The sequence below is a fragment of the Mobula birostris genome, chromosome 7, assembly GCF_030028105.1.
Source record: "Mobula birostris isolate sMobBir1 chromosome 7, sMobBir1.hap1, whole genome shotgun sequence".
In the NCBI taxonomy this organism is placed as follows: Eukaryota; Metazoa; Chordata; class Chondrichthyes; order Myliobatiformes; family Myliobatidae; genus Mobula; species Mobula birostris.
The window spans coordinates 11,006,902-11,026,114 of NC_092376.1; the positions used below are offsets into that span (position 1 = coordinate 11,006,902).

Below are 19,213 nucleotides of genomic sequence, written 5' to 3' on the forward strand. Positions count from 1 at the left end.
ACACATCTCCTTACCATGGTGGACCATACCACCAGGTGAGCCAGAGGTTGTCCCTGTGTCGGCGATGGCTGCTGATGTCGGCATTCGTCAGCATCTGGGTCACTCGGTTTGTCACCCCACCTGATATTTTTTCCGACCGTGGTTCCCAATTCACGTCAGACCTCTGGGTCGCCTTAAAGCAGCCCAGCAAGACCTGGATGCTTCCAATACCATACCCCGTGTATCTCCGACATTTGTCAGTACACCCCTATCAGTTGGCACCGGATGTTACTTCAACCAAGGTATATTGGGCCCGAGCCAGGCGGCTCAAAAAAGCTCCGGACAGACTCACAATGCTGGTTTTGGTGAATTCTGGGCAAATGGGGGGTTGTGTAGGGTTCATAGTAGACACATAATTCACAAGCACCATCATGTTGTGCTCACTTTAAGAGATGGTGTCTGCCGTAATGACATCAGTGTAAGGCGACTGTTTTTGCTATGCTTGCAATGGAAGTAAGGGGATGTGGCAGTTGTTAAGCACATAAAACAACTCTTGCATGTTTTATTCACAAAGCCTTACACCCTAGTACGTAAGATGAACTCCTGACTTCAGAGTCTACCCAGTTCTGATTCTGTCTGCCTGCACTTTCACTGTAATTGTTAAGACTTTATTCTGCATTCTGTTATTGCTTTCCTTTGTACCACTTCAATGCACTGTCGTAATGAAGTGATCTGTATGGACGGCATGCAAAACAAACTTTTTCACTGTACGTTAGTACATGCGACAATAATAAACCAATTTACCACTTTAAGTTATGTATAATTTATGTTCATTTAAGTTTATGTCAACTTGCATTTATCGTGCTTGGAACATACTGGGCTGCTGATGCAAAAAGGCTAATTTCCATGACATTTATACTCTGGGCATGTACAACACTTTGCAAAAGCCTTAGGCACATATATACAGCTAGGGTGCTTAACACTTTGGCGCAGTACTGTGTTTGTCAACGTGGAGCGGAGAACAAGTCTGTAAGTCTGGCAGGAGCAAAGGATGTTGGGGATGGCGAGGATGGAGTCTTGTGGGAGGGTGAGGGACAGGTGGCAGAGGAGGAGTGCTGGGGCAGTGGTGGGGGGGTGGGGTAGGGTTTAGACACATCTAGTCTGAAGGCACTGAGCAAGGTAATTATAGCTAATTAGATTACAAACAATTGGTTTATTGATCATTACAGAGTGTCTCTCTGGTGCTTCCCTCTCCCTTCCCCTTTTCCCAGCCATGACTCCCCTCTCCCTGCCCCCTTCCCACTATCAGTCCATAATAGAGACACATATTAGAATCAGTTTATCATCACTCACGTCATAAGAACAGGAAAACAGATTATTATCTGAATAGTGGCCGATTAGGAAAAGGGGAGGTGCAGCGAGACCTGGGTGTCATTGTACACCAGTCATTGAAAGTGGGCATGCAGGTACAGCAGAAGGTGAGAAAGGCGAATGGTATGCTGGCATTCATAGCAAGAGGATTCGAGTACAGGAGCAGGGAGGTTCTACTGCAGTTGTACAAGGCCTTGGTGAGACCACACCTGGAGTATTGTGTGCAGTTTTGGTCCCCTAATCTGAGGAAAGACATTGTTGCCATAGAGGGGGTCCAAAGAAGGTTCACCAGATTGATTCCTGGGATGGCAGGACTTTCATATGATGAAAGACAATAGACAATAGGTGCAGGAGTAGGCCATTCAGCCCTTCGAGCCAGCACCACCATTCACTGTGATCATGGCTGATCACCCACAATCAGTACCCTTTTCCTGCCTTCTCCCCATATCCCTGCACTCCGCTATCTTTAAGAGCTCTATCTAACTAGACTGGATCGACTAGGCTTATACTCCCTGGAATTTAGAAGATTGAGGGGGGATCTTACTGAAACGTATAAAATTCTAAAGGGATTGGACAGGCTAGATGCAGGAAGATTGTTTTCGATGTTGGGGAAGTCCAGAACGAGGGGTCACAGTTTAAGGATAAAGGGGAAGCCTTTTAGGACCGAGATGAGGTAAAACTTCTTCACACAGAGAGTGGTGAATCTGTGGAATTCTCTGCCACAGGAAACAGTTGAGGCCAGTTCATTGGCTATATTTAAGAGGGATTTAGATATGGCCCTTGTGGCTAAAGGGATCGGGGGTATGGAGGGAAGGCTGGTACAGGGTTCTGAGTTGGATGATCAGCCATGATCATACTGATTGGCGGTGCAGGCTCAAAGGGTCGAATGGCCTACTCCTGCACCTATTTTCTATGTTTCTATGAAATTTGTTTTTTTTGTGACAGCAGTACAATGTAATACATAAAATTACTACAGTACCATGCAAAGGTCTTAGGCGGCCTAGCTCTATGTATGTGGCCAAGACTTTTGCACAGTACTATATGTCCATAATAATCAACTTGAATACCAAACACAAAAATATGGGTTTTTATAAAAGATACTGGGAATAAAGTTATTTGCCCAAAGTTAACCACTTTGTCGACAGTGGTTAAAGCAGAGGTTGATCGGTTCTGGATTATTATGGGTGTCAAAGGTTACGGGGAGAAGTCAGGCGAATGGGGTTGAGAGGGATAATATATCAGTCATGCTGGAATCGATGGGCTTGCTGGCCTAATTCTGCTCCTATATCTTATGGACATCAAAATCTGCCCAAGCAGAATAGTTTTGAAGAATGTGTTCCGTAAAATGTTTGGCTTTCAGGGAGTAATTTCCCAACTTGGACTCCTATTATCCTCTGATACCTTCCTCCATTATACCTGTGCCAGCTCTTTTAAGATGCTCATAACTTGGTTTCAATGTTCCACTTCTTCACAACATCCCCTGCTTTGGGGATCTCACTAAGACCTATTGAATGTTGAAAGGTCTTGATAGAGTGGATGTGGAGAGCGTACGAACTAAGGACTTGGACCCTCACACAAAGAAGGCTTATGGATTGCAACATCATGTTTTTTTTTACAGAGACGTGGCTAAACAGTGATGTCCCAAACAACATGGTGGAACTGGAAGGGCGCACGGTCTTCAGGGCTGTCAGAGCTGCAACAGCGACCGGTAAAAGTAGGGGAGGTGGTTTATGCATCTACATGAATCGATCATGGTGCACTAACTCTACCATTGCTGACACTTATTGCTCTGCTGATCTGGAATACCTGATAATTAAGTGCAGACCTTTTTATCAACCACAAAAGTTTACATGCATCATTGCTGTCGCAGTTTATGTTCCACCAGATGCTAATGCTAAAGTAGCCATGAAAGTCCTCAGTGCTGCTATTAGCAAGCGGCAGACATTGCATCCAGATGGAGCCTTTACTGTCGCTGGGAACTTTAATCATTGCAACCTACATATTGTGCTTCCAGGATTTTACCAAAATGTATCATGCACCACAAGGGGTAATAAAACCTTAGATCATGTCTACACAAATGTGGTTGACGCTTACAAGGCCACTACCCTCCCCCACCTGGGTCAGTCCGACCATCTTTCATTGTTTCTACTTCCCAAGTGTAGTCGGGTCATTAAATGTGTGAAACCCACAATGAAGACTATTAAGATCTGGCTGGAGGGTGCTGACTCTGCTCTTCAGCACCAATTCCAGCATACAGACTGGAGCGTGTTTGCTGCCCATGCCACCACAGACTCTCAGATTAACATTAATTTATATACCAACTCTGTCCTTGAGCACATCAACAAGTGTGTAGATAGAGTGACATCACAAAGACAAATAAAAGTTTTCCCCGATCAGAAACCATGGATGAACAGAGAAGTTCGCCTACTGCTCAAAGCCAGAGATTCAGCCTTCAGGTCTGGAGACCGGGAGGCTTACAGCTCAGCCAGGGCCAACCTGAGGAGGGGAATCTCTCAGGCTAAACACACATACAAACAGAGAATCGAGGAGCATTTCAACTCCCCGGACCCCCGGCGCATGTGGCATGTCATACAGGTCATTACAGACTTCAAACCAGCTAGTACTGTGCCCCCTTCCAGCTCTGCTTCCCTCCCTGATGAGCTCAATTACTTCTACGCTCACTCTGACCGAGAGAACAAGGAGGTCACCCTCAAAGCGGGTCTCCCACCTGGTGAACTGCCTCTCTCGCTTTCCACCTCCGATGTTTACGCCACCCTCAGCAGGGTGAATGTATGGAAGGCAGCTGGTCTGGATGGAATACCTGGCCGTGTGCTCAGAGTCTGTGCAGGGCAGTTGGCTGGGGTCTTCACGGACATTTTCAATCTGTTCTTGGCACAGGCAGTTGTCTCCACAAGCTTCAAGATTGCCACCATCGTGCCAGTGCCGAGGCATTCCACTGCCACCGTCCTGAATGACTTCCACCCAGTTGCACTCACCCCCATCATTGCAAAGTGACTGGTTCTATCACATCTGAAATCCTGTTTGCCTACTACTCTGGACCCCCATCAATTTGCCTATTGCACCAACAAGTCTACAGAGGACGCCATCTCCACAGTACTTCACTCTGCCCTGACCCACCCGGACAGCTCCACTCTTGCGTCAGAATGCTGTTTATTGATTTTAGTTCGGCATTCAATACTGCGATCCCCTCCAAGCTGATTGCCAAACTTCGCCAGCTTGGTATCAGCTCATCCCTCTGCAATTGGACCTTGGACTTTCTGACTAGCAGACCCTAATCTGTTAAGTTAGACAACCTCTCCTCCTCCACTTTCACCCTGAACACCGGCGTGGCTCAAGGCTGTGTGCTGAGCCCTCTTCTGCACTCCCTTTTCACCTACGACTGTGTTCCTGTATACGGTTCTAACTCCATAATCAAGTTCGCAGATGACACAATGGTGGTTGGCCTGATCAGAAGAGATGACGAGACAGCCTACAGGGACAAGGTCCAGCACCTGGCCACATGGTGTGCCGATAACAACCTGGCCCTTAACACCCAGAAGATCAAGGAGGTTATTGTGGACTTCAGGCATGCTAGGAGCCACACTCATGTCCCCATCTACATCAATGAAGCTGTAGTGGAGTGTGCATCAAGCTTCAAAGTCCTTGGTGTCCACATTTCCGATGATCTCACCTGGTCCCTGAACTCCTCCATCTTGATCAAAAAGACACAACAGTGCCTTTATTTCCTGCAGAACATCAGAAAAGCTCACCTATGTCCCAGGATACTGACGGACTTTTACCGCTGTACCATTGAGAGCATACTCACCAACTGCATATCAGTGTGGTATGGCAATTGTCCTGTATCGGAGCGCAAAGCACTCCAGCGTGTGGCGAAAACTGCCCAGTGGATTATCGGCACCCAATTGCCCACCATTGAGAACATCTACCATAAACGCTGCCTGGGCAGGGCAAAAAGTATTATCAAGGATGCATCTCACCCTAACCATGGACTTTTTACTCTCCTCCCATCCGGTAGGCGCTACAGGAGCCTCTGTTCCTGCACCAGCAGGCTCAGGAAGAGCTTCTTCCCTGAGGCTGTGACCCTGCTGAACCTCACATCACAGCGCTAAGCAGTATTGCACCCATACTGTACTGTCTCAGTACTTTTATATTTGTGTGCTGTTGCACTTACTTTTTATTCACAGTTATTTTGTAAATAACACTACTCTTTTGCACTTCTGGTCAGATGCTAACTGCATTTCATTGGCTTTGTGTCTGTACTCGGCACAATGACAATAAAGTTGAATCTAATCTAATCTATCCACAGCATGCTCTCTTCTCGCTGATGCCATCGGGAAGGAGGTACAGGAGCCTTGGGTCCCACATCACCTTCAACTAAGAGGATTCTGAACTAGCTTGGATAATCATGAGCCCACTATTAGAACCTCCTCCCCGTCACAAATGCACCAAAGCTTCAAGCACTGTTTCAAAATAATCTTGGCAGTTTTGACGATAACAGTTCTGGTCAAGATGGTGCCAGAGCAGAGTCTCCATTGAAGTCAAGGCTCGAACTTAGTTATTTTTTTTAGGTTCGTGGGGTTGGTTTTGGAGCCAAATAGGGGAGCTAGGGATCATGTCAGGGTTTAGGATGAGGAGTTAGAGGTAAAGCTAAAGTCAAGGCCTCTACTCCACGCTCTGCGTTCAAAGGCCCGCAACATGGACGATTGCCGAAGGACGTCTGTGGTCAAATGTCAGGCTGGCGGCCTGCCACAGGTCAGGGTTCTGGGTTTGGAGTTCTGTGCGGGGAGGAGGCATGAAGTCTGGTGACCCCAAGGGGACCCGAATCAGCAAAGCTGGAGTTTGATGCTTGGAGTCCTCACTTACATCATTGGAGCGTCTTGGCTCGATATTGCAAATCGAAGCCTGAAGGTCAATCATAAGTCTGGAATTCGAGGCCTAACCCTATGCCCACAAGTCCACTGGGGAAGTCAAAGGCCCAATGTCCTCAAGTCCATAGATTCACAGGAGGCTGTGTTTGTGTGTGTGTGCGCGCGCGTGTATGCACGTAGGCGGGTGGGCAGGGTGGGAGGGATGAAGAAAATTGGCTTGCTTTGTTGTTCTGTGGGCATTCTATGTTAGTACTGATGAAGGGTCTAGGCCCGAAAAGTCGACTGTTTACTCTTTTCGATAGATCCCACCTGACCTGCTGAGTTGCTCCAGTATTTTGTGTGTTACTTCAGATTTCCAGCAGCTGGAGATTTCCTCGTGTTTGTGATTTACCACTCCACTGCGAAGTCTCTTCGAGGGATGCCTACCCTGAAGTTTAACTTTTCCCTTCAGCCCTGAAAAAGGGTCTCGGCTCAAAAAGTTGACTGTTTACTCTTTTCCATAGATCCTGCCTGACCTGCTGACTTCCTCCAGTATTTTGTGTGTGTTGCTTTGGATTTCCAACATCGACAGATTTTCTCATGTTGGTACTGAAATGTGTGTCACCAGTTGTACGCTGCCCCAGCACATCCTAAGGTTGTGTAGGCTGTTAACGCAAATGACACATTTTGTTGCATATTTTGATGTAGATATGAGGGGAGGAGAAGATGGCAGTGCGACACAGCACACGCGGCTGCTCTGGAATGATATCTGTATTTGTTAACTAGGGTACCGTGCACAATCCTGATTTGATGGAGACAGACCTGAAAAGCACAGAGGAACATCTGGAGAAGCTTCTGAAATGCCCTCTTTGCTGCTGCTGCTACTGTGCAATCGAGAATCTCCATAGGGGAAGGTCCCAAATCCTTGGCTTTGCCTATCACTTGGCAGCCGGGGCCGGGGTTGAAGTGCTCGGTAGAGATGGTGCTCGGTGTCGGAGGGCTGGTTGGAGGCTTGAAGTTTTTGGACGGACTCAAGAGTCGGCTGCGGTCGGGTGCTTCCAGGGTGCTGCATCGGCAAGTTTGCGACGCTGGAGGTTCATGGCAGGGAGAGTTTTTCTTCCTTCTACCATCTGCGTGAGATGATGGGACTTTCGAGAGACTTTGAGACTTTCTTTTTACCGTACCCATGGTCTGTTCTTTATCAAATTACGGTATTGCTTTGCACTGTTGTAACTATATGTTATAATTACATGGTTTTTGTCAGTTTTTCAGTCTTGGTCTGTCTTGTGTTTCTGTGATATCACACCGGAGGAATATTGTATCATTTCTTAATGCATGCATTACGAAATGACAATAAAAGAGGACTGCGTGTCCTCATAATCTAATCTAATCTAAATAAACGAATGGGAATTAGAATCTGAAACCTATAGGAACCACCACTTTCTCTTAGCAACTAAAGGGGAAAAAAAAAATTACTCAATGTTGAGTGTTTTAGCCAACTTAACTCTCAACTAGTGAATAAATCTCTGCATAGCTTTTTTAGGAAGAGAAAGTGAGGATTGCATTTTTCAGTCCAAGCCCGACTGATGAGGTGCATTAGTTGCACAAAAATAGATGAGCCGCTCCCTATGTGACTTCCTTGATCTTTCGTCGTTCCCCACTGATCTCCCTCCTGGCACTTATCCTTGCAAGTGGAACAAGTGCCTCACCAGCCCCTACACCTCCTCCCTCAATACCATTCAGGGCCTTAAGCAGACCTTTCAGGTGAGGCGACACTTCACCGGTGAGTCTGTTGGGGTCATCCACTGTATCTGGTGCTCCCCATCTGACCTCGTGTATGTTGGTGAGACTTGAAGTAGATTGGGAGACTGCTTCGCCGAGCACCTACACTCTGTCCATCAGAGAAGTGGGATCTCCCAACGGCCAGCCATTTCAATCCTACTTCCCATTCCTATTCTGATACGTCAGTCCTCCACTGCCACGATGAGGCCACATTCAGGTTGGGCAAATCTTGTATTCCGTCTGGGTGGCCTCCAACCTGATGGCATGATGTTGATTTCTCGAACTTCCGGTAATTGCCACCCCATTGCCTTCATCATTCCACATTCCTGTTTCCCCATCTCACCTTATCCCCTTGCCTGTCCATCACCTCCCCCGGTGCTCCTCCCTGTTCCCTTTCTTCCATGGTCTTCTGTCCTGTCATATCAGCTCTTTATCTTTTCCACCAATCAACTTCCCAGTTCTTTACTTCATCCCTTCCCCCTTTCCTGATTTCACCTATCACCGACCACCTTGTACGCCTTCCTCCTCTCTCCCACCTTCTCACTCTGACTTCTCCCCTTCCTTTCCAGTCCTGACGAAGGGTCTCAACCCTGAACGTTGACTGCTTATTCATTTTCACAGATGCCACCCGGGTCCCTCCAGCAATTTGTGTGTGTTACTCTGGATTTCCAGCATCAGCATAATTTTCTCATGTGTATAACATATGAATATACCACTTGAACACTGGAACTTTATCAACTCCAGCTTATTAAAATACTTATAACTGCTTCTCGTGTTTTCAACCTCTCAAGTAACAGCAAGCTGAAAAGTAACCATCTGATTTTAATTTGTACAGACGTTGGAGGTCCTTTCGGGACAGATCATGTTCTGTATGTGTTTCACTGCTATATGCGACTCAAGAAAAATTGATTTTGAGGCCTTACATGTACAAAGTGGATGGTTCAAACCAATTGCTCAGCAAACAACACAAATACATTTCCTTGCAGCTGAGGAGACTTTGATTAAAAGCAGAGGTCTTGAAGTCACGTATTCTGTTGAGCTGAACTTTCTTTCTCATCGGAACACAAGGACCTGGCTCGGGAGCATGATCTAATTTAACAACTTGCAGTGCATTGGGCAACCACAAGTTGAGGATTTACAAGCCATTGGTCACACTGCACTTGGAGTTTGGGTCCCTTACTTAAGAAAGGACGTGCTGGCATTGGAGAGGGCCCAGAGGAGGTGCACGAGAATGATCCCAGGAATGAAAGGGTTAACAAACGAGGAGCGTTTGATGGCTCTTGGGCTTTACTTGCGAAAGTTTAGAAACTTATCAAATATTGAAAGGCCTAGATAGAGTTCATACGGAGAGGATGTTTCCTATACTGAGGGAGTCTAGGACCAGAGGGCACAACCTCAGAATAAGAACAGAAATAAGGAGGAAATTCTTTAGCTAGAGGGCAGTGAATCCATTGAATTCATTGACTTAGGCGGCTATGGAGGATGAGTCACTGGGTATATTTAAAGAAGAGGTTAACAGGTTCTTGATTAGTAAGGGTGCCAAAGGTTACAGGGAGAATGTAGAAGAGTGGGGCTGGGAGGGAAAATAAATAAGCCATGATGGAATGATGAAGCAGAATGGCCTAAGTCTGCTCCTGTGTTTTAGGGTCTTAAGAAACTGCAGAGAGTTATGGACACGGTTCAGCACATCTTAAAAACCAACCTCCCCTCTATGGATTTGATGACATTTCCCACTGCTTCGGTAAAGCAGCCAAAGTGAGCAAAGATCCATCCACCAGGAAATCCTCTTTTATCCTGCCTCCTACTGGGAAAAATGTTTTTAAAAAGCCTGAAATCACGCACCAGCAGACTCAATTACTTTGTTTTAAGACTATTGAATGGTCTCCCAGTTTAATAAGATGGACTCTTGACTTCACAATCTCTCCGCTATGGTCTTGTGAGTTCTTGTCTGCTTACAGATTACAGAAAGGATACATAAGCTTAGGTCGAATACAGTGGAGGTTTAACAGGATGTTGCCTGGCATAGGGAGTATTTCTTATGAGGAAAGGTTGAGTGAGCTAGGGCTTTTGTCTTAGGAGCGATGAGGATGAGAGGTGACTTGACAGAAAGGCTGCATCACTGCCTGGTATGGAAACACCAATGCCCTTGAATGGAAAAATCCTACAAAAAGTAGGGGATACGGCCCAGTCTATCACACGTAAAACCGCTCCCACCATTGTCACAGGAAAGCAGCATCCACTATCAGGGACCCCCACCACCCAGGCCATGCTTTTTTCCCCACTGCTGCCATCAGGAAGGTGGTACAGGAGCCTCATGACTCACACTACCAGGCTGAGGAACAGTTATCACCCCTCAACCATCAGGCTGTTGAACCAGAGGGGATAACTTCACTCACCCCTTCACCGAACTGTTCTCACAACCAATGGACTCACTTTCAAGGACGCTTCATCACATGCTCTCGATATTTACTGATTAATAATTTATTATTTTTATTACTTTTTTTTCTTTGCTCTCTGGTTGTCTGCCCTGTTGGTACAGTCTCTTATTGTTTCTATTCTGGTTATTGGATTTACTAAGAATGTCCATAAATGAATCGCAGGTTTGTATAGGGTGACATACATGCATTTTGATAATAAGTTTACTTTGAACTTTTTACTTGGAGATAATATGAAGCACGGATAGATTGGAAAGCCAGTGCCTGTTTCCCAGGCAGAAACGGCTAATACCAGGGGGCATAATTGGAGGAAGGTACAGCAGGGTTGTCAGAGGAGTGGTGGTGTGAATTGGATCGTGCGATATTTTGTTGATCATTTATTTTCAGACAGTTGCCCGTATGATGGGCTTCATGTGAACAGAACTTGGAATTGTCATCTGAGCGGGTGTTCGTTGAGATGGCCTACTGCAATGCAGTAAAATACTGACAGATTTATTAACTCTACCGCTGAATATCTTAATATCCATTCACCGGGATGCTTCCTTGATTAGGGAATGTGCCTTATGAGGAAAGGTTGAGTAAGCTGAAGCTTTTCTCTTTGAAGCAAGAGAGAATAAGGGACAACTTTAGTATACATACCAAAATTTGGTATGTCACCAAAAACATTCCCAAATTTGTACAGAGAGCATTCTAACTGGCTGCATCACTGTCTGGTATTATGTAGTGGGGGTTTACTGCACAGGATCAAAATAAGCTGTGGAGAATTGTAAAATTAGTCAGCCCCATCATGGGCACTAGCCTCCATAATATTCAGGATATCTTCAGGAGCAGTGCCTCAAAAACACAGCTCCCACCATTAGTGATGCCTATCACCCAGGATATGACCATTTTGTCTTTGCCACCATATCAGGGAGGAGGTACAGAAGCCTGAAGACACCCAAGGATTCAGGAAGAGCTTCCTCCCCTCTGCCATCCGATATCTGAATGGGCATTAGACCCGTGAATACTACCTTACTGCATTTCTATTAATTTCTATTTCATGCACTACTTAATTTAACACTAATATACTGTATATATATTATGTGATTCAGTTTTTTCTCTCTATTATTATGTATTGCACTGCTGCCATAAATTTAAATTTCACAACATATGCCGATGATATTAAACCTGATTCTAATTCTGATTTGTTGGAGGTGTACAAATGAAAAGAGGTGTTGATAGAGTGGAGAGCTAGCACTTTTCTCCCTGGGCTGCAATGGCCAAAACATGAGAAAATACTTTCAAAGTGATTGGAGGAAAGTATAGCGGGATGCCAGAGGTGAGTTTTATTTTACACAGAGGGAGGTAGGTACATGGAATGGTCTGCCAGGGGTGTTGGGAGAGGCATTAGGACATTTTAGAGACTCTTAGATAAGCACATGGATGAAAAAAACAGAGGGCTATGTGGTGGGGAAGGGTAAGATGAATTTTGAAGTTAAGTGATTGGTACGTCATCATTGGCTGAAGGGCCTGTACTATGCTAGAATGTTCTATGTTCTATAAGACTATAAGACCATAAGATATAGGAGCAAAAGTAGGCCATTCAGTCCATTGAGTCTGCTCTGTCATTCAATCATGGCTGATCCAATTCTTCCAGTCATCCCCACTCCCCTGCCTTCTCCCCATACCCTTTGATGCTCTGGCTAATTAAGGACCTATCTACCTCTGCCTTAAATGCACCCAATGACTTGGCCTCCACAGCCACTCGTAGCAACAAATTCCACAGACTTACCACCTTCTAACGAAAGTAATTCCTCCGCATCTCTGATCTAAATGGATGTCCTTCAATCCTGAAGTCGTGCCTGCTTATCCTAGACTCCCCTACCATGGGAAATAACTTTACTATATCTAATCTGTTCAGGCCTTTTAACATTTGGAACGTTCTATGGTACAGCCAACCACGATGCTTAAATTTAAACCATTCTTTGGATAAAACAAAGACAATCCAAATGATTTATTGGCAAAGCAGCACAATCTAGCAAAGACACATACAGGCATGAATACAGAATGGTTCAGAACACCTACCTACACTCCAGTCCATCTCCTCCACGCAGTCCCCATACAAACCGTGCTTGCTTTTCCCTTGAAATTCTGGGGTGGCGTACAATGCCGTATGGGTGTGTAGGTAGGACATGAAGAGCAGGAATGGACGGTCTGAATTGCTGTAGATGAAGAGCACATTATAAAATGTCTGCCATGTACAATGAATGCCACAAATTCATTGGGTATTTATAAAGCAGAGGTTGATAAGCATTAATTAGTAAGGGTGTCAAAGATTATGGAGAGAAGGCAGGCTGAGAAGGAAAATAAATCAACTTCAATCAAAGGGCCAAGCAGACAATGGGCCAAATGGCTTAATTCTGTTCCTGTATTTTATTGGAAACACAGGAATGTGACGGCCTGGACAGAGTATTGGACTCAGCCCAACAGGATACAGGCATATCCCTCCCCACCATCAGTTACATCTACAGGAGACATTGCCTGAAAAAGCAACATTGATCAAAGATTCAAATTAGAATTGAATTGGATTACTATTGTCACACGTACAATGAAAAGTTTGTCTTGCATACTGTCTGTACAGATTAACTACAAAGGAGAGGCAGTGGAGGTCACTTACTTGGATTTTCAGAAGGTGTTTGATAAGGTGCCACACATGAGGCTGCTTAACGAGATAAACTCCTATGGCGTTGCAGTAAAGATAGGCATGGATAACAGAATAGCTGCAGGCAGGAGGCAGCGAGTGGGAATGAAAGAGGCCTTTTCTAGTTGGCTGCCGGTGACCAGTAGTGTCCCTCAGGGGTCAGTATTAGAACTGCTACTTTTCACATTGTTTGTCAATGATTTGGATAATGGAATTGATTGGCTTTGTGGCAAAGTTTGTAGATGATATGAAGATAGGTGGGGGGTAGTTAGTGCTGAGGAAGCAACGTGATTGTAGCAGGACTTAGACAAGTTTGAAGAATGGGCAAAAAAGTGGCAGATGGAATACAGTGTTAGGAAATGCATGATAGTGCATTTTGGTAAAAGGAACAGTAGTGCGGACTATTATCTAATTGGGGAAAAAGTTCAAACATCAGAGGTGCAGCGAGACTTGGGAGTCCCCATGCTAGACTCCCAGAAGGTTAATTTACAAGTTGAGTCTGTGGTAAAGACGACAAGTGCAATGTTGGCATTTATTTCAAGGGGAATAGAATATAAAAGGAAGAAGATAATGCTGAGCCTTTATCAGGCATTAGTGAGGCTGCACTTAGATTAGATTAGATTATGAGGACACGCAGTCCTCTTTTATTGTCGTTTAGTAATACATGCATTAAGAAATGATACAATGTTTCTCCAGAATGATATCACAGAAACACAAGACAAACCGACTGAAAAACTGACAAAAAGAACATAATTATAACATATAGTTACAACAGCGCAAAGCAATACTGTAATTTGATAAAGAACAGACCATGGGCACGGTAAAAAAAGTCTCAAAGTCTCTCAAAAGTCCCATCATCTCACGCAGATGGTAGAAGAAAGAAGAAAAAAAACTCTTCCTGCCATGAGCTTCCAGCACCGCAAACTTGCCGATGCAGCATCCTGGAAGCACCCGACCACAGCCGACTCTTGAGTCTGGCCGAAAACTTTGAGCCTCCGACCAGCCCTCCGACGCTGAGCACTGAGCACCATCTCTGCCGAGCACTTTGGTCCTGGCCCTGGCAACAGGCAATAGGCAAAGCCGAGGATCTGGGGCCTTCCCCTCCGGAGATTCTCGATCACACAGTAGCAGCGGCAGCGAAACAGGCATTTCAGAAGTTTCTCCAAGTGTTCCTCCATGCTTCTCACAGCTGTCTCCATCAAATCAGGATTGTGCACGGCCCCTAGTTAACGCATACGATATTATTTCAGAGCAGCTGCGCGCACTGCGTCACGCTGCCATCTTCACTTTAGAGTATTGTCAACAGTTTTGGGCCCCCTATCTCAGAAAGGGCGTGTTATCATCGGAGAGAGTCTGGAGGAGGTTCAGGAGGATGCTTCCGGGACCATACGAGGAGCGTTTGGCAGCTTTGGGCCAGTACTCACTGGAATTTAGAAGAATGCGGGGGGATCTCATCGAAACCTACCAAACGTTGAAAAGACTAGATAGGGTGAATGTGGATGTGGAGAGGATGATCCCTATGGTGGAGATATCCAGAACTAGAGGGCACAGCCTCAAAATTGAGGGGCAACCCTTTAGAACAGAGGTAAGGAGGATTTTTTTTTTTAAGTCAGAGAGTAGTAAATCGGTGGAATGCTCTGCCACAAGCTGCTGTGGAGGAAAAGTTCGTGCATACGTATAAGGCGGAAGTTGATCATTCCCTGATCGGTCAGGGCATCAAAGGATACGGTGAGAAGGCAGGTGTATGGAGTTGAGTGGAATCCGGGATCAGCCATGATGGAATGGTGGAGCAGACGCGATGGGCTGAATGGCCTAATTTTGTTCCTATGTCTTATGGTCTTATTGAGGTCGTATGAGGTAAAACAATAACAGAATGCAAAATAAAGTGTACTGCTATGGTGAAAGTGCAGTACAGGTAGCTGTGCCAGCTACCATTGGTCTGGTGGTACAGAAGCTTGAAGTACCCAACCACCAGATTCATGAACAGCTATGTCAACGGTTCAGTTCTTGAACCAAATGGCAAAACCCTAATCATCTCTACAGTTTAGAAACTGTATTTTAATGAGGGGTGGCTGCATTGAAATCTACTGAATGTTGAAAGGGCTCAATAGAGTGGATGTGGAGAGGAAGTTTCCTATGGTGGGAGACTCTAAGACCAGAGGACGTGGTGTCAGAATAGAGGGATGTCCTTTTAAAACGGAGATGAGGAGCGATTTCTTTAGCCAGATGGTGGTGAATCTGGGGAATTTGTTGTCACAGGTAACTGTGGAGGCCAAGTCATTAAGGTGGAGGTTGATAGATTCTTGATCAGTCAGGGCATGAAGGGATGCAGGAAGAAGCCAGGTGATAGGGGTTGAGAGGAAAAACGGATCAGCCATGCTGAAATGGTGGAGCAAGACTCGATGTGACAAATGGCCAAATTCTGCTCCTATATCTTATTGTGTTATGGAAAGAGAGGGAGGGAAAGAGGGATAGGAGGGAAATAGGAAGAGAGAAAGAGAAAAAAAACAAGAAAGGGAGAATCATCCTTATGTGATAGATTTTGTTCTGTTATCAGTAGAAGCTTCTTATTGCAGCTTGTAAGGAAATACCGAGACTTCAAAGTAAAATCAGCAGTGAGCTGAAGCTTCAAAGCAAATAGATGTCGAAGCCTCAGATTATAATCGGAACGATCCGACCATTAGCAACAGGAACTGTTGTGAACAAACCAACAAATGCACTGAAGTCATGTCTTTGAATCAACGCCAATTTAAAAATTATAGCGGTGGAAAATGATGGTGGAAAACTTTAATCTCTGCCTTTCTGAACTGGAACTTGTTTGATGTGGACATGAAAGCTAAGACTCTGTCTAAAGAAGGCATGATCTATAAGCCAAGGTGCACAGATAAAAGGTGGAACACCTGAAGATGACAAAACACCCAAAGCTGAGGTCTGCCAGCGAAGATGCATTGGAAATCAATTTGCCAAGCTCGTGCCCAGGACTGAACATAGACACAAACATTCGAATTAGCAGGTTTCCGGTAAGATGACATCATGCTTTGTCTTAGCATCCTTTTCAGGTCGAACCAATGGTGCAATTATTTGTCTTTATGCCTTTCTTAGGATTGCAAGATACTGCTGGACATTAAAAACACCAAGTCCTGAAGCTCTACCCCACTAACGTGTTACTGGATAGTAATGAAGCTTCACAGTATGAGATTGTTGTGGCTGTATGTGCTATCATAAATATATGTACTGTGTGCGAGTTTCTCACCTTGGCGACAAAGGAGCAATGCTTCATTTAGCTGTACACATGTGCATGGTTGAATGATAACTGAACTTGAACTTGGATGCCATTCGGCCCTGTGGCCTGTACCTACATTTAATAACGTCATGGCTGATCTGTTTGTAATCCAATTATGGATTCCCAACTCTCTTTTCCATAAAGATAGTTTTCCTGTACTTGTTGGAGTTTAGAGGAATAAGGAATAATTGGCTGCTTTGCCAATAAATCATTTGGATTGTGTTTGTTTTATCCAAAGAGCAGTGGTCGACTGCAACATAGAACGTAGAACATTCTAGCGTAGTACAGGCCCTTTGGCCCATGGTGGCATCCGTTAGTCTGGCGAGACCATGGATCTGCGCCTGGAAGGTTTCCAGGGCGCAGGCCTGGGCAAGATTGTATGGAAGACTGGCAGTTGCCCATGCTGCAAGTCTCCACGCCACCGATGTTGTCCAAGGGAAGGGCAAGGGCCGATACAACTTGGCACCAGTGTCGTTGCAGGAGTTGCCAGAACGAGGTTGAAGGCAACGTCGGTCTGCCTTAGGGGCTCCAGCTCCGGATTTGTCCTCAGGGTTTACTCCCGAAGCCTTTCCCATGAGTGGGTACGGCCGCAGGGCAGCGGAGGTTTGAAATCAGAGTTTTCCCTCTCTTAGATGGACTGCTTTCCCAGGCTGACGAGCTCCATCTACCCGATGTCGGTCCAAGATGTCGTACCAATCTTTTAACTTACTCCAAAATTAAGTTCCTGATTAGTCAGGGCATCAAACATTACAGGGAAAGGCAAGGGAATGGGGTTGAAGGGGATAATAAATCAGCCGTGATGGAATGGTGAGGGAAAACAGGCCGAACGGCCTAATTCTTCTCTCGTGCCTTATGGCCTGTTTTGTTGTGTTCTCCTGAACATTATGGGTATGCTATGTTGGCACCGGATGTGTGGCAATACTTGCAAGCTGCCCCTAGCTCATCCTTGAGCATGTCAGTTGTTAATGCAGATGACACATTTCACTATGTTTCAATGTACATCTGATAAATAAATTTGGATCTGAATCTGCATAAAAATACCATAAGACCATTGGATAAAGGAGCTGAATTAGGCCATTCAGTCCATCAAGACTGTTCAATTGTGGCTTTTTTTTTGAAACCCCGTTGTCTGGTCTTCTACCTTCAACCCCATTACCCATCAACAGCCTATCAATCTCTACCTTAAATATTGAGAACATGATTTGAAGAGTCCTTGAACGCAAATCCACTGACAACTTAGATAAGAGGTGATCTTATAGAGGTGTACAACATCTTGCAGGGTAGTTATGGAATCAAGAACCAGAAGGCATAGGTTTAGGGTGCAAGGGGAGAGATTTAATAGAAGACTGGGAGGTAACATTTACACCCAGAAGATACCATATACACAGAATGAGCTGCCAGAGGAAGAGGTTGAAGCAGATACAGTTACAACATCTAAAAGAGATTTTGATTGGTATCAAAGATAAGCTTTATCAAAGACTAGTTTTACTTATCAATTTACATCAAAACATACAGTGAAATGCATTGTTTTGCAATTGTAGGAGCCATGCCACCTGTTGTCCACCTGCTAGAGGAACTCAACACCTGAGGCAGCATCTAACAAAATGAATAGTTGACGTTTTGGGCCAAGACCCTTCTTTAGGACTGAGAGGGAAGGGGGAAGATGCCTGAATTAAACAGTGAGGGGAAGGGAATAGAGGCCAGCTGGAAGGTGATAGGTGAAGCCAGGCGGAGGATAATGGTCAAAGTTTGGAGAAGAAAAAACCTGAGAGGAGAGGAGAGTGGACAATAGGAGAAAGGGAAGGAGGAGGGACACAGGGAAAAGTAATAGGCAGGTGAGAAGTAAAAGGTCAAAGTGGGGAATAAGGGAGGGAGGGTGCAGGTGGATGCTTTCCTGGTGTCATGGATTCTTGATTACCTGACTGGCAGACCACAGTACGTGTGCTTGCAACACTGTGTGTCCGACAGAGTGATCAGCAGCACTGGGGCTCCGCAGGGGACTGTCTTGTCTCCCTTTCTCTTCACCATTTACACCTTGGACTTCAACTACTGCACAGAGTCTTGTCATCTTCAGAAGTTTTCGGATGACTCTGCCATAGTTGGATGCATCAGCAAGGGAGATGAGGCTGAGTACAGGGCTATGGTAGGAAACTTTGTCACATGGTGTGAGCAGAATTATCTGCAGCTTAATGTGAAAAAGACTAAGGAGCTGGTGGTAGACCTGAGGAGAGCTAAGGTACCGGTGACCCCTGTTTCCATCCAGAGGGTCAGTGTGGACATGGTGGAGAATTACAAATACCTGGGGATACGTATTGACAATAAACTGGACTGATCAAAGAACACTGAGGCTGTCTACAAGAAGGGTCAGAGCCGTCTCTATTTCCTGAGGAGACTGAGGTCCTTTAATAACTGCCGGACGATGCTGAGGATATTCTACGAGTCTGTGGTGGCCAGTGCGATCATGTTTGCTGTTGTGTGCTGGGGCAGCAGGCTGAGGGTAGCAGACACCAACAGAATCAACAAACTCATTCGTAAGGCCAGTGATGTTGTGGGGATGGAACTGGACTCTCTGACAGTGGCGTCTGAAAAGAGGATGCTGTCCAAGTTGCATGCCATCTTGGACAATGTCTCCCAGCCACTACATAATGTACTGGTTGGGCACAGGAGTGCATTCAGCCGGAGACTCATTCCACCGAGATGAAACACAGAGCGTCATAGGAAGTCATTCCTGCCTGTGGCCATCAAACTTTACAACTCCTCCCTTGGAGGGTCAGACACCCTGAGCCAATAGGCTGGTCCTGGACTTATTTCCTGG

The 19,213-nt window shown here is 45.4% G+C and overlaps 1 protein-coding gene across 6 annotated transcripts in view; it reads right to left on the reverse strand.

The window, feature by feature from the left end:
- The window catches only part of LOC140200009 (steryl-sulfatase-like), a 142,210-nt gene that overhangs the window by 39,605 nt on the left and 83,392 nt on the right, over window positions 1-19,213 (reverse strand). For all 6 annotated transcript variants that reach the window (XM_072262621.1, XM_072262622.1, XM_072262623.1 and 3 more), the window contains one exon: window positions 12,500-12,636. In XM_072262621.1, coding sequence (XP_072118722.1) covers window positions 12,500-12,636 — 137 coding nt within the window. The remainder of the gene's footprint in view (window positions 1-12,499; window positions 12,637-19,213) is intronic.